This window comes from Podarcis melisellensis (genome assembly GCF_964234715.1).
Source record: "Podarcis melisellensis genome assembly, chromosome: 10".
In the NCBI taxonomy this organism is placed as follows: domain Eukaryota; kingdom Metazoa; phylum Chordata; class Lepidosauria; order Squamata; family Lacertidae; genus Podarcis; species Podarcis melisellensis.
The window spans coordinates 62,081,899-62,097,438 of NC_138542.1; the positions used below are offsets into that span (position 1 = coordinate 62,081,899).

General features: G+C 39.6%; 1 protein-coding gene and 1 long non-coding RNA gene across 23 annotated transcripts in view; one reads left to right on the forward strand and one right to left on the reverse strand.

Annotated features, from left to right (window-relative positions):
• Positions 1-15,540, reverse strand: part of LOC309378900 — a 485,967-nt gene that overhangs the window by 166,089 nt on the left and 304,338 nt on the right. The gene's annotated exons all lie outside the window — the stretch shown is intronic.
• Positions 1-15,540, forward strand: part of PLEKHA5 (pleckstrin homology domain containing A5) — a 170,730-nt gene that overhangs the window by 150,192 nt on the left and 4,998 nt on the right. For 15 of the 22 annotated variants that reach the window (XM_081926764.1, XM_081926779.1, XM_081926783.1 and 12 more), the window contains 11 exons: positions 2,745-2,807; positions 3,840-3,920; positions 4,055-4,204; positions 4,642-4,743; positions 5,854-5,968; positions 6,132-6,175; positions 7,073-7,261; positions 8,064-8,184; positions 12,836-12,951; positions 13,848-14,057; positions 15,063-15,245. In XM_081926764.1, coding sequence (XP_081782890.1) covers positions 2,745-2,807; positions 3,840-3,920; positions 4,055-4,204; positions 4,642-4,743; positions 5,854-5,968; positions 6,132-6,175; positions 7,073-7,261; positions 8,064-8,184; positions 12,836-12,951; positions 13,848-14,057; positions 15,063-15,245 — 1,374 coding nt within the window. Of the gene's footprint in view, positions 1-2,744; positions 2,808-3,839; positions 3,921-4,054; positions 4,205-4,641; positions 4,744-5,853; positions 5,969-6,131; positions 6,176-7,072; positions 7,262-8,063; positions 8,185-12,835; positions 12,952-13,847; positions 14,058-15,062; positions 15,246-15,540 lie in introns of those variants that run through there. The other 7 variants (XM_081926785.1, XM_081926770.1, XM_081926771.1 and 4 more) reach the window with 2 other exon arrangements.

The following is a 15,540-nucleotide window of genomic DNA, read 5'->3' on the forward strand; positions in this document are numbered from 1 at the left end:
ATTAGACTATATTCTGACATATGCCCATTAACAAGATGAGCAAGCTGTCATTCAGAAAAACGAGTCTTTCATTACCAAGCTTCTATGAAGCTACCGTATGTAACCTTCACGGGAACAACAGGGTTCCCAGAAAAGAGTTGGCAAATTACTGAAAGCTGGTGCTGCATTTTGTGGTCTTCCATCAACTCAGTGATTTTTCAGCTACACTTCTGGAGCCAGTGACAACCTCCTGTGACTCTAGACATGCAGCTGAATTTAAAGAATGGCTTCAGTAGTCCTAGCTATGGTTCACATGTAGCCTCAAACCATGGTGGCTAGTCAACCTGAATTCTTAATACCTTGGTTTCTGTGAACCCAGAAGAAAAGTGAATTGGGGCTCATGAGAAGAGAAGGGAGTATGCAAACCCTAAGGTAACATATTGTGAATTATCCCTATGTAGAATTAACTCTATTTGAGTTTATATAATTGGAAGGAAAAGGCTGAGCAAAAGATGTGTATACACCTTTGTGATTTTTAGAGTACGGATCTTTTTAAATAAGCAACTTCTCTTCCAAGAAATCTGGATAATGATCTAGAATTGGGGGGGGGGGGGGATTTTAGACTTAAAGCTGTTCAAATAGTAAAGTTTTCAGAATTGCCTACAAAGTGAGAATTGGATGCATCTTCAGAAATGTACACATCCACGCTGTAATTCTTAAAAACAAATGCATAGATCTTATCTTTTTCCTCTTGTAAGCTTGGCCAGATATACATTGGCCATGTTTGAGCATGTTTTTAATTATTATTATTATGAAAAAAGATATTTCCATTCTTCAATTCTTTCTCCAGTCAACATGGAATCTGTAGTCCATTTTCAAGTGGGTTTAAAAACGAGAAAGCCCTGTTAGGTACTAACAAATTAAAATCTGTAATTTTCATGACACTCAAAGGTGCTGTGGCTTTTTCATCTCCCAGTATTCATTCCATTAAATGTTCATTTCAAAGCAAGGTTACTTATATGGCTTTATCACACCGTGCATAATCTCAGATCGTCACACAGTGCATTTGCATGAGGATATGCCTTGAAATGAAACACTTAAAAAGTCCTCTGGGGATCTATTCTGTGGTTGGAATGCTTGTATGGCTAAACCCTTGCCTCATGCTTGCAGATGTAGCCCTTCCTTAAAAGCAGGGAGAGAGCTTACATTCTTACTCTGTACACAAAAACCCTGTGCATGTATGTGAAGGTAGAGAAGATAGTCGACATGTGAACTGTTAGCAAATATGCTTTAATGTAGATTTGCCATTTTCTTCCGTTTCCCTCTCCCACCTTCCTTGTCAGTTTTAAAAATGTTGTAACATTATGTTCACATTGGCACTAATCAGCATACCTAATCAGCAAGCTAGGGTTTGAAAATGTACTTCAAATATGCTCTTCTTGGCAAGGCGATCCCTTTACACATCAGCCACAGTTACTGCTAATGCAGACCTGCCACTGTCTCATGGTTATACAACAGGAACCAGGAGGGAAGCAGTAGGAACGCAGGAGCCTGCAGCTTGCTCCCAACATCCTAACCACACTCTGAAGATTGGCGCAGTGCAGAATATCCTCAATGCCCCATTCATTAATACACTTTAAAACGCATATGCTGAAATGTATGTCTATATATTTTGGCCTGTGTCTTTATACTAGGCAGTCTGAAATCTAGAATTGGAAAGAGGACTTAATATGTCAACAATCTGTCTTCATGACTGCAGTGTGATTATTGTGTTAGCTGCGGTCCCATTTAGCCTCTTATAATATTGGGGGCAAGGAGGTGCAAACAATAACATTGGAGCCATATAGAGTAGAGCCACACTGGAAAACTCAGGTATCTAAAGTCCTTACTGGCACTTAGACATCTGAATGATTTTCCAGTCCATGTAGAACCCCAACTGTCATCCTCTGCTATCTGAATTGATTGTTTCTCCTCCATGTAGTCCCTCATCAGTGTAACTTTGGTGTAAATCTTGCTTGCCTTGACACATTTCTTTAAAAATTTGTCAAAATAGTATGTTGCCCCCGCCCAGTTGTTTGTGTAAAGGAGTATGTAGTGTATAGCTGCTTGTGTTGTGTTAAAAGTCTTATTTAACAGTAAAGCTGAGAGTGAAGTAATAAAACCTGCATGTCAAAGACAGTGCATTTACAGTTTTCATTGTGTTGTCTTCACAGATAATGTCCTTTTTTTGTAAATCTCATGTAACTCTTCTTGAGTTTTTCGGAGACTAAGAAGTAAAAGAAAACGTTCAGAATTCTCAACTGAGAATTTATTCACTGCCCTCTTAACTGCATACCAAACCTTTGGTATAATTGAAACTGATTTATCTCTCTCTCCCCCTCCCCCAAATTTGTTTGTTGGTTCTCACTTGTTTTGGCTAGTATCTAAACTTTTTTGTTTTCTGTCATTTTTTCTTGAAGACTTTTGAAGATCACTAATGAATGGAATTCCAGACTTAGCTTTACCTTCATAGGTTACCTTCATAGCAAGAATAAATAGCTCTGATGTGCTTTCCCCTTCTGACAATCCATATTTGGCATTCCATTATGAACTGAAATTTACATGGTGTGTGTGTGTGTGTGTGTTGATTAAATGCATTCAGGCATATTATGTGCTTAACATTCAATATGAAGTAATGTATGCTTAATTAAATGTTAACTAGACTACACACTGTTTTGCATGATTTTAGTGAATTTGTTTGATGGGAGTGTTCTTCCTTATTATAGCTGACACAAGATGAATGTAGGGGTACTCTGTACAAATACAGATCAGAAGACCTAGATATTGATGTAAGTACTGTTGGCTTTCTGTATGTTGCATTGGTGTGTTTTAAACAAACTGGTATGCTTGACTCATGTAAAAACAGTTCAAACTCAATATGACATTAGTCTGTCACATCTCCCTGACTTTCTGAAAGAAGAGTTGAGATGCGCTTTGACTAATCTGTAGCTGAAAGCCTGCAAAAAAAAAAATGTAATTTTACCCACAGCCACCTTTGAGAGAACAGAAACTTTTGAGCCTTACCTTTTTTCAAAAACAGGGTACAAGAGGAATAGCTTTTCTGAGACAAAATGTGATGTGACTGTGTGGCCAAAGCCTTAAAATGAACTCTCTCTTGTTTGTACAGAGTAGCTTGTGTTCCAAATGCATACAAAGTAGTCACTGTAGGACTTCAGCTTGTTGATCCACAAACAGGGAATCGGTGTATAAGTTATCTTTCAGTTATTCCCAGAGCCCCTTGTAAATTCAGCAGCACCCCCCCCCCCAGTGAATAGGTCATCCTATCCCAGATATTCAAGAGCAGTATCATATAATGTGTACAGTAAGTTGAACCTTTAATACACAAAGTCTGTATTAAACAAAGCTCCTCCTCACTTGGCTTTACCAAAAAGACATCCCTCCCTTCATAAATCAGATACTGTACCAGGTTTTTGCAAATGCCACAGCAGGTTCACTATTTGTCCTAAGTTGGACATGTGCAGTGGGTACTCAGTTCCCTATCTGCAGGAGCTGCCCCTTATTAGATAATGTATCAGAGATTCCCCATGCTGTGTATGGAGCGTTCCCTGACAGTGAATGGGACAGCTAGATCACCAGGTGCATAATGGCTCCTACTGACTCAGGGTAATAATAAATAAATAGTAAATAAAACAGAACACTCCACTGTGGTTCAAACCTAGCTTGGCGTGTAATTTAGGGTCATGCCTGTGGTAATCTGCATTTAGATATTCCAGGCTCCCCCAATGTGTATGTGATTTTTAAAATAAAAAGTGCAAAACAACTAGTGGCACTAATTATTACCATCTTCACTTCCACACTAGACTAAGCTTAGCCGATTATGCGAGCAAGACAAAGTGGTTCAAGCCCTGGAAGAAAAGCTTCAGCAGCTGCACAAGGAAAAAGTAGGACAATTATATTTATTACCCAAAATGGATGTTATTTTGCATGCTTTATTATCAGAACACTGATAAGTGAAGTAAAAAGAAAATTAGTTCAATGATGTGGAACATTAAAATTATTCTTTTTATTACCATAGTATACGCTTGAGCAAGCTCTGCTATCAGCCAGTCAGGAGATAGAAATGAATGCGGAAAATCCAGCCGCCATACAAAATGTCATCTTGCAGAGGGATGATTTACAGAATGGACTCCTTAGCACTTGTCGAGAAGTGTCTCGAGCTACCGCAGTAAGTAATGCCATTTTTCTTCAGCTAGTAAAGCTCAGTGGTGTGTTAAGAGGTGGCCTTCTTCGAGTAGGCATTTTTTTAAATAAAGAAAACGACTATATAGAGGTTTGTTCTTTATTACACTCTAGCAAACATTAATTTGTCTTGAATTCACCACTCCTTGTGTGGGCATGGAAATAGGGAGCAGGGGGCTCCTTTTGCTACAATGGAACAACAGAATGCAATTATTTTGGAAAGTGATCCAGAGTTGCAGAGATGTGTATCAGCTGTTCAACTTTTAGGGCACCGCCTACCCACAGTTTCTGGCAACCCAACCCATCTGAATGTTGTAAAACCATTTATTTTTCTTAATCATGCATACTCCCAAATTTATATTTTTTGCATTTACCCATGAGGCAAAACTAACATGCGTACATTTTTAATGTGTCTGTATTTAGGAGCTTGAGAGAGCTTGGCGGGAATATGACAAACTAGAGTATGATGTAACGGTCACAAAGAACCACATGCAGGAGCAGCTGGAGCGGCTGGGAGAAGTTCAGGTGCGACCAATGCCTAAACTTTGTATCATATCCATACATGCCAGAAATAATACCAAAACGTATGCAATACTATTAGAATGTACTTGTGGATGTGATGTGGAAAGATGAATGAGTTCACCCACATTTGTTAAAGGATCTGAAATGCGTAATGGCGTAGAACAAATTACACGCCTACCTGCTTCTTCAATCTTCAGAACAGTCAGCTTTGTTATGGTCATAGGCCTTATACACATGAGCTTCTACTGGAGATGTATGTTCTTGTGTCCCAAGCCAGATACTAGTATATTGATGCGGTGGGGGAAATTCCCAAAGCATTGTAATGTCATTCTGCCAGTTGACAATCCAATCCAATAAGATTTTTCCCTATAAGAGGTTGGGATGCAGTGAGTGGGGATGAAAGGACAAAATCTCAATGAAATATGCATAGCTGTCAACTTTCAGATTTGAAAATAAGGGATCAGCAGCCTCACCTGTCCTGGGGACAGTCTACGGGATATCTTAACAATCTGGGATAGCAGCGGGAAACGGCACTGGAATGAAGGAATTTCCCGCAAAAAAAGGGAAGGTTGACAGCTATGGAAATATGTGGTGCAGTCAAAATTTGGGTCAGAGGTTCAGTCTCTCCTAGTTTTTCCTTCATTTCCACCCAAGCACATCTGCCTGAATTTGGTTACAAAATAAAAAGAAACATTTTGGAAAATACAGCTTAAACACAATATGCAAGCATGTGCATAATGTTCCCTCATTTTGCCTCTAGAACATCTTAGAGTCCTCAGTACTGCAGTTAAAATAAATAATATAAAATGTGTAATGTGAATGGATTCTACTGCCTTTGTTCTCCACATCCTGCACTGCCCCCAAGCTCCAGGAACAGGTCACGGGGTAGATGAAGGCTGACATCCCCAGATGCCCCATGTGGGTAGCAGTTGACAGCCTTGGATAGCTTGTTGCCTTGGGAGAGGCCTGCAAGTGGCTTTTGTTTCAATCTAAGAAAAGGGCATTGTATCCAGAACGGAAAAAAGTGTGCGTGATAAAATACAATGAACCCTTCAATGCTTTTTATAAAAAGTGGAGGCAGACAATCTCAATTTTAACATTTCTCTCTGGCAGACTGAGTCAGCCGGTATACAACGTGCTCAAATTCAGAAGGAGCTTTGGCGAATTCAGGATGTCATGGAAGGTTTGAGTAAACATAAACAGCAAAGAAATAGCACTGCAGAGGCAGGTAAATTGGCATGTCATCCTCTTAGAAGCTGTTATATACACTCTTGATTGAATACAGTTTCATTTCAGTGGTTGAAAAGGAAATATTTAAGCTGTTGATCACTACCAAGGATTTAATTCATTACTCATTATAAAAATAAATGTTCTTCTTTCTTTTTAAATAGATATCGTTGCAACAAAGGCTTTCTCATCTAAATATAAAAATGAGGTATGTCCTAAGGACTTGGGGGGTACTTTTGTAATCACTTTCTGATTCAAATCTCCTACTTGTCCTTTTATTAAAGTTATTTTATGTATCCTTAGTATATTTAAATAAACAGATTTCAAAACTGGGTTAATTCTAAAGGCTGAACTCCCAAATGACAATTTCTTTGTATGTTTTGTGACTTCTTACTCTTATAAGTTCATATATCTCTTCCCATTTCTTATTTTCCCTTTATCCTGATTCCTCCCCCAGCAAATTGTGAACCTTGATTCTTTACCCTGCCCCACACACATTTCATAGAGCAAGAAATGCTTTACATGTGTGTTCGCACCTATAAGCTCAGTTCTGCAAGAGCTGAGCACCCACAATTCCTGCTCAAAATGTTGGGGAGTTGATATTGCTCAGTGTCTCTGAGCCTGTAATAACTTCAGGAATTGGGTAGCTTTAAAGGGACACTGTGAGTGACATGTGGGAGGCAATGTCTAACGGAACTAGAATATACGTTTTATTTTTTATGAGGGAATGTACACTTTTTAAATTGGAATGTGTGAGAGTGCATCAACACATGAAATATAGGGGAATGGGGGGGGAAATACCATCAAGAAAAATTGACCTGAGGAAAGTTCCTTTCTTTGCTCAGGGGTGGGGGTGAAGATTGCATGCTTTCTTCTGTCCTCCCCAGGGGGCCAGAGTAAACAGAGGTGGACCAAGAACAAATTGCTAAAATGTTGTGTCCACTGGTGATGTACTAGAGTTATTTTTTTAATCTCTCCCTCTCATTACAGCAGTGTCCCTTTAATTCCAACCTGTAATATAACTGCTGTAAAATATGTGAAAGAAGTTATAATTGTTGTGATAGATGAGCACATCTAAATCAGGTGACTGTTCTGCAATCTTTAGGAAGAGGAAGTAGTCCCACCTCGTCCTCCACTCCCTCGGTCCTATGACTTTGCAGAGCATCCTCCCATAATCCCCCCTCTGCCCAGTGATAGCAGCTCCTTGCTCTGTTATAGCAGGGGCCCTGTACATCTGCCAGAAGAGAGGAAGATTCACCAAGTTCAAGGATACCAAAGAAATGGAGCTCACTGTGTAAGTGGCCAAAACTGCCACGTTCTTCATCAGTCATCCCACCACCTTGCACAGTTGCCATTTTATTTTGACATCCAGCTACTTTTATGTTGTGACGTTGCTTCTTTTCAGCTTAACTGTGTTACTCCCAGCTGCATTGTTAATGTTTGCCACTTCTGTTTTCATCAATATTATGTGAATGTCATTGTACCCATTGACTCAGACTGGTTGCATTTTGTACTTTGTCCAGCAATATTTGTGGCTCGGAAACCAGATTTGAGCTTTTGCTTTGTTCCATTTTGGTATGTGGGTTTTTACAGTATTTATTTTTTATTTTAAAAAATCATTTGAAACAAGTCCAACAGGTTTTTTAAAGGAATTATTGACAGTACCTGGCACTGTCCAGAATTATTTAATCATGGATAGGTAGCTGCCACAACATGCTTACATTCTGCAGGGGGAAATGATGCGATAAGCAGCGAACACTTTTCTCCAAATTTTTCATGTGATGCTCTAAGGATAGAAAAAGCAATAGGTTTTTCAGTAAAGGCTGAGTGTTGTTAACACACAGCTACGAAAACAAGTTCTGTACTCATGAGTTGTTCCTATTCAGCCACTTGGCATATATTTGCCATTCAGTTCAGTTAAAAATAAATCTACACAAAATGTAAGCAATCTTTTGTTGTCCTGGGCCTTTAAATAAGAGGGCATTTCAGAATACAATATCATCATTGCCATACTCTACAGGTGGCCATGTTGCTGTTACGTTCTGACATGTCTTATGGGAAGATGCTAACGTATGTTTTACTGTGGTTGACTCTAGGGTCCAGATTACCGTCTTTATAAAAGTGAGCCTGAGCTAACAACTGTGGCAGAAGTTGATGAATCAAATGGGGAAGAAAAGGCAGAGCCAGTTTCTGAGTCGGAAATGTCTGCAGCTAAAGGTTGGTAAAATAATATATAGGCTAAACAACAGTTGGTTGTTATTTTCCCTGATAGGGGAATAGGAAACTCCTGTAATCACACAGAAGAAACAACACAATTGGTTAAAGTTTTACAAATAGAGTAACCTGTTCTTATTATAAGGAAAAAACTAGCATAGTGAAATTAGGTTTAATTATACGACCAGAGAAGGCTTTCAGCCAGTTGCAGGAAGAAGAAAAATAAAAGATAATACCGAGAATCAGCCTTGAAATCCCTATTGACGCTGTGCCTAATCACATCTCTCATGTTCTGCACATACCACTCCTCCAAACAATTGTTCATTTTCAGTCATTGCCCTTGAACAATCTTTCCATCTTTGTTCATCCATTTCCTGCATTATTTTGCTGAAACATCCTTGAAGGCAGCACTACAGAACTTCAAGATTTGTCAAAAGACAGGAAAAAAGTGTCTCCTTAAAAAGAAAAGAGAAAAGCGTAATATTGCAATTCTCAAGTTTTCTCTGTCTCCTAGACAAATGATAAGCTTTACCCTGTAGTGGTTGGTGTGGGCTTGGTGTTTTTTTAAGCCACATTGCTTCACTTTTGGTCTACTGATTCTTAAGTCTGCAAGTGGGAGGCTTGTTCACCTTGATTTTACAAAGCACTTAGTTTTGGGCATTCAATCCAAATAAGAATATTATTTATTTATATATGATGAAATACCTCATGGGCTTTATGGCTGAGCAGAAATGTATGCTTTTTGGCAGCATTCTCGCCACTGCAGCATCTGTTCTGTGCAATCCATTTTGAATGAAACTCCCTTAAGCTCAGTTCACTCACGTAAATAGCATGAATGGCATGTTGAGATTGCTGCACAAGGCTATACTGCCTATTTATTACTTATTTGAAGGATTTTTAACTCACAAGGCGGGGAAAGCTCCCAGACCAGTTCAAAGTGAACAGTAATGAGACAGTACTTGCCTCCGTGGTCTCCCTTCAAAAGGCATGACATGAAAGGAAAACTGATTGGGAGGGAGAAGGGGGAGCAAATTCAGGAACTTAGTTTTTAATTACAAAAAGATTATTCATATTGGTCAGCGACAATGATATGTATGTGCATATTACGCTCCTGCCCACACACACACACACACATATATATGTATAGAATGGTCTGTAAAGAGTTATCAGAAAGGATATAAATAGCCATCACAATATTGCACAATAGCCTTGTGCAATATGCAGTTTAATCATACATGTGCTTGTGTGGAGCAGTACCCCTCAGTGATTTTTCACACCATTGGATTGCTTGGTGGTTAGTGTTTGATGGTGAGGTGAAAAATGCAAAAATAATTTGGGGGGTGTATGTGAAGAGCCTGAACAGTTTCACATGTTGGGCTGCCTTACTCTTTCAATATCTTCTTGTTTGCATCAGGCCTGAGTCCAATTTATTAATATATCCAGTTGGCTTTATCAATGCCTTTCAGTTTGGGGAGGGTACTCTTACAGCTCTTTGATTCCAGTTTCTCCTCGTTTCCATCTTACACTAAATTCAATTTAAGCAGATGAAGTGCCTATAAGCTGGCTACTTTGAAGTCTGTAGAAGAAGCAGTGAGGTGGTAAACTTCAAGCAAAAGAAGTGTAGGCTGGACTGGAGGAAAGTTTTGTCTATAAATGTGCAGTAATAGAAGAAACAGCCTTGGATGCTGTCATATCACCTTGGAGATTATTTAAATAAGCAGTTGGGCATTTATCTGGGGCTGCTGTAGGCCTAGATAGACCATTCTCAGAGCAAGGAACTGGACTGTTATTTTAACGTGAGACAGGAAGGTGGTCTAGTAAGAACCGTCGCTTTACCTACAATGGTTTATATTCTGAAGCAGCCACATTTTCTAACAGTCCCTTTGGAAATACCAGACCCATTTTGTTCATCTTGCTAGTGTCAGACCTCTGTCTGCTCCTGTACTAGAGAGATGGTCAGATAAGGCAAATGTGTGCAGCTTCTTTCAGCAATCTAATAAGCCAAAATTGATGCTTTAATAAGACGATTGTCCTTGCATCTGCTTACAGTGGAGGAAGTGGTGAGCTAAAGTCTCAGAGTAAATCCTATTAACTTAGTCTGAGAGCTTTAGGGGCTTAGGTAGGGAATGTTAACCTGTGTGTTTATTCTGCTAATCGCATTCATCGCACAACTAGAGATCAGCAGTTTAGGCACATACATTTCATTGGAGCTGTCAAAACTACCATGCAGCAGGCCTGGGAGATGCAAGGCACAAAGCAATACAGCTTTTTAAAGCTATGGTGCGATACTTCTTTCCATCGGTATGCATAGAAAGTTTTACTACATCTGTCTTTCCAAAAGTGGAGGGGAAAACATTTTGCAGGATAGCCAGTAATAAAATCCTCTTATCTAATTAAACCATCTACTATGTATTTTGGAAAGTTGTTTGTCTCTTCTCTCTGCATTTGGACACCTCTTAAGATATCTTCACAAAATCTTGCATGGTGGTCCCTGTGATCAAGGGGCAGGTTTTCATCTGTTTGGATACAATTGGATGCCATTTGGAATCAAGATAGCAATCTGAACCTTACAAAAAAAAAATGGTTTCTTGGAATTCCTGAGCAGCTCTAGGTATGATGCTGCTAGTTTTAAATAAAGAATCCTAGTGGCAATGTCCCATTTCCTGCTGGAGTAATACATTTCATCAGACCAAAGTGTTCAAAGCAAACAGTTAAAGCAGGATGAAACCCGTTTTTAAGGATCCAGTGTTGAATTGTCAACCACCTGCACTGCTTTGAGAACAAGGAGGGAGATCTGGGCATGCTGCATTGGTTTTAATTGTCATTTATGTGGCTGTACCTGCATAAAAGGGTTAGGATTGTATTTTAAGTTCCTTAGATGAAAGCTGGCAGAAAGTGGCCAGACTCCAAAATCCTGCCTACATGCTGTGACAAGGAATACACAATATAAGTATTGTTTTATACATAGAATATGATGGCCTGTTGATATTTGCACTGTGAGGATTTGTATGTGTTTTACTGTTCTGTAATGGAGTCTTGAGCCAGTTAAAAGTAGCACAGAGAAACTGAAGAAAAAATGATAGGTTTTTCCCCCTCTTTGCACATATCCTTCTCCTGCTTCACAAAATATAGGTGCAGAGTGCTTTTCTTTTTTCTGTTTTAGGATTGGGTTTCCTTACCTCTAGATATAATGTTGCAAAACCCAGATCATGTATATAGCACAAACTGAATTTGTTCTTTTGTGTTTCCCAGTTTTGTGACACATAAAAAGTTTTTCCTGTGTTGTGGGGGGTTTTTTATGAGGGCAGTGTCTGCTTTTCTTGTTCCCACAAGTTTCTTTTTCAAGGTTGCTGTAAGATTAATTTATGTATGAGTTGCTAATAGATACCAAAAAAATGATGATTTATTGGTTGTAAGATCTCCACTAAAATTGAGATTTTAGTATTGCCTTACCAACTTTCTAAACTCAGTTGTGTGTTGCGAATAAAATCTCAAAGCACACTAGACATTCAATGCTCTCCTACTGTGTGCTTGCTGAGATGGTCGAATTTCCCCACTACAAATGGCAGTGATGTTCTTGGGAGCAGGAAGTATTGGGACAAAAAGAGAGCAACGCCACCTGTTGAGACCTATTAGAAGTAGAACATACCATAGGCATGAACCGCAGATTGGGTCTTAGCACCGCTTTGTCCAGGTGAAACACATAAGCCGGGGATCAGAATACAAGGCCCCCAGCTCAGAAACTCACTGTGCTGAAGTGATAGCCACCAAAAAAACTCTTAAAGGGCAAGATAATCAGCAGACAGGAAGCCCTGGGCTCAAAGGAAGATTGCAGTTATAGAGCTTTGATGATTGAACACATCATCTATGTCAGCAGCCGTTGAAGGTGGAAGTCAAAATGTTTTGTTAATAACATTATAAATTTTCTGTTTCATTAGTCACTGGTGTGTGTGTGTGTGTGTGTGTGTGTGTCTTTTTAATAGGAATTCCCAAAACAGCTTGTAACAATGGTAATTCAAAACCAAACATTAATAACAGTTAAAAAACAACCAACCAACCCACCCATACAACACAGATATTCTCAAAGTAAGCAGTAAATATAACTGAACTCTCAGCAACTTATTGTCCAAAAGCATGTCAGAAAAGTTAAGCTCTTGTTGTTAATCCATCTCAAAACCCCCAAAGCTTATTCTGGTTGCATAGTCCTGGGGTTTCTCTTGCTTAATCCAGTGAGTGCCCCACTTTCAGCAACTGCTGTAGTGAATCCACCACCATCTGTCTCTCTTCTTACACCTCACAAAGCACTATTGGCAGAATGGGAGTGCAGAAATTGTGGGCAACACAGGAGTGGAATGATCAGGGTCTAAGGCTCCTTGGCATCAAAGACTGTGTACTTGTACATGGATCTTAAAAGAGAAGTACCAGCACTTGGGGTCCATCATTCTAGAATCATTACTTCTTCAGACCTAGCTTTTATCTATAATCATTAGATTTCAATGTAATGTATTTTAAAATCCTTATTATGAGCAGACTTACTGTTAGGCAGGTGCTGAAATATGATAACTGCATGATAAAACGTGTTTCACATTAACTGCATCTAGAGTTTGTGTTAAGGTCTTTACAATATGCTTCCAACACCCCTCTTGTTTTATAGGCTCTCATTTTCCCATTGGAGTTGTGCCTCCCAGAACAAAGTCACCTACACCTGAATCTTCAACAATAGCTTCCTATGTGACTTTAAGGAAAACTAAGAAGATAGATCTAAGAACGGTATTTACTACTTTTGAATTGTATCCCTTGCTGCCTCCCGTTCTCCATCTGCATTGCACGTCAACTCAGGGTATTGCACCAGTGCAACTGCGTGGCTACTCTTACACCAGCAGACACCACCACTGCCCAACATGTAGTATAAGATCATCATGGCAATGCTCTTGCTTGGCACAGTATTCAGAAGGACTGTGATGGGAAGACAGAGAACAATTTCATATAGCAGAGAAAAAGATTGACTTGCCGGATTGCCACCATCCATCAAGTGCACGTTTTCCATAATGCCCAGTGGGCTTCTGCATATTGTATATATGAGAACATCAACACCACCCTCTCACCCCCTGGATCCTTGGCCAAATACACAGGGATGTGAATGCCTTACTGAAAAAGTGCAGCTGATTCATGATGAAATATGAAGAGCTAGTCTTTAAATAGCACAGCGCCTATCTCTTCCCCGCCTCCTCTCCCCAGTCACATTTATCTGCAGCATCATTGATAGGCAGCAGACAAAAACCAACTTGCCTAACAAAATAGAGTGCTTTCACTCCATCAGTGCAACCTCATTCTGTGAATCAGAGATGAGAGTTTGTTCAGCATTATTGTAGTCAGTTCTAGTTCCATAAGGCTATTGGCGAGTTTTTTTACATGGTGCTCTTTGAATAGAGGCAGTGGTATTTTATGGAATTTATCACAGTGCAATGTATTCTGTGGATGGAAATCTTTAACATGGATTAAAAATTATAGATGTAGTTAACCTTGTTGCTTCAAATCATGCCAGTTTCTGTGTATTGGGATTAGCATGGTATATCCCATTGCAACAGCAGAGTAAAGGTGTTCCTCAAACATTGCTCCATTTTTTAGAAGTGCTTTTTTTTACCATACATTTCTTTCCTTTCAAGGAAAGGCCAAGAAGTGCAGTAGAGCAGCTATGCCTGGCAGAAAGTGCTCGTCCCCGGATGACAGTGGAAGAGCAGATGGAAAGAATAAAGAGACATCAGCAGGCTTGTCTAAGAGAGAAGAAGAAAGGACTGAATATTATTGGTGTCTCAGATCTGTCCCCATCACAAAGCCCATCCCTTGTCAGAGAGAATCCTTTTAAGTTGTCTCAGGTATGCCACACGTTCATCCCCCCCCCCAAACCCTCTCCTTGACAGACAGAAGCTCTTAGAGCCTCAGTTTATGGCTGAGGACTGACTTCGGTGCTGCCTCAAGAATCTGGATAAGGGTGTGGAAACAGATATTGTGAAGGAAGTTCTTTTGTCCAGTCAGGTGGAGCTTTTGTTCCTGTTGTGAGAGTAAGGAAAATGTTGGCCTGGAGTGGAAACAGATAGTGTAATGCCAAAATATTTGTGTTTATATTAAGCCCCACTAATCTCAGAGGAGTGAGGGACATTGGAGACTCCTCATGGTCTTAGAGCAATCTTTCTCCCCAAGAAGATTAGCAGCTTCCTTCCTGCTTTTTGGAACGGACAGTAGCATCACTAAAAGATAGAGGGGTCTACTCTTTGGTTTTAAAAAAGTGTTTTGAGCAATGTTAGTCCATTTGGACACGTTTAGTGCACAGGAAAGGTACAGGCAATTGCAAGGTCCTATGCTGCAGGTGTTTAGTGACTACCCATTATATCGGTACCTATGTGTCATGTAAGATGTATTCTACAAGGAAGTTAACATTCTGTGGCTCCCTCCAGACTGACGTTATATTGCGGGCATATTCTGCAATATGTTTTTGACACAATAATGGTGCTTTAATAGTAGATGTGTTTGGTGATGCCACCACATGCTACCACATTACTGCTGTCTGGAGGGGTTAGAGCACAACAGAAGTGGGACAAAAATAACCAGAACATTTTTGGTATAAAAAGTTACAGTATTTCAGCAGGACGTTACTGAGTGCAAGCAAAGGAGTGTGACCACTCCAAAACCTTTGAAGGCACAAACAGTATTGAAGGCACCCAGACAGCATCATGAGCACAAATCTTAGGAATGTGCTTTAAAAATGATGTCCAGGGGGCCCCTGTTGTATCTTGTTTCCTAACTAACCAGTGTCTGTCTTTATCATTGTACTGCCAATTAGTTGCCTTGTTTGTTCACAATAAATCAAATATTCTCTGCAGAACCAAAGGAAGGATGATTTTGTATGCATTACCAAGGAATTAGAGTATGCCATTAGAGGGAGTGATGCAGGCCAGAGCCATCAAAATTGTGCAGAAGACTCCCCTTGGATTAAAGATAATGATCGTCCAGAAGATAAGAGTAATGATCATCCAAATGAACATAATGCTGGTTTTATTACACAGGTACTGCTTTTTCCTGATCACAGAAATTTATTGGCATACAATCAGAAAATAAGGAACTGGGGTCAGAAAATATAGAACCAAAACCTTCCCCACAAAGGCACCTCTAGAACTGGAGCTCTTATCTACATTTTTACCACTTTTCTAGTCTTCTTTCTCTTTTGCAGAGCATGCTTTCAAACTGAAATTATAGTTTGGGTTACTACAAATCACTGAGCATATGTTGGGTAAACAATGCAGAGTTCAGATAGTCTACAATTAACTGGGAGAAAGAGGGATGTGAAATCTCAAGGGTACA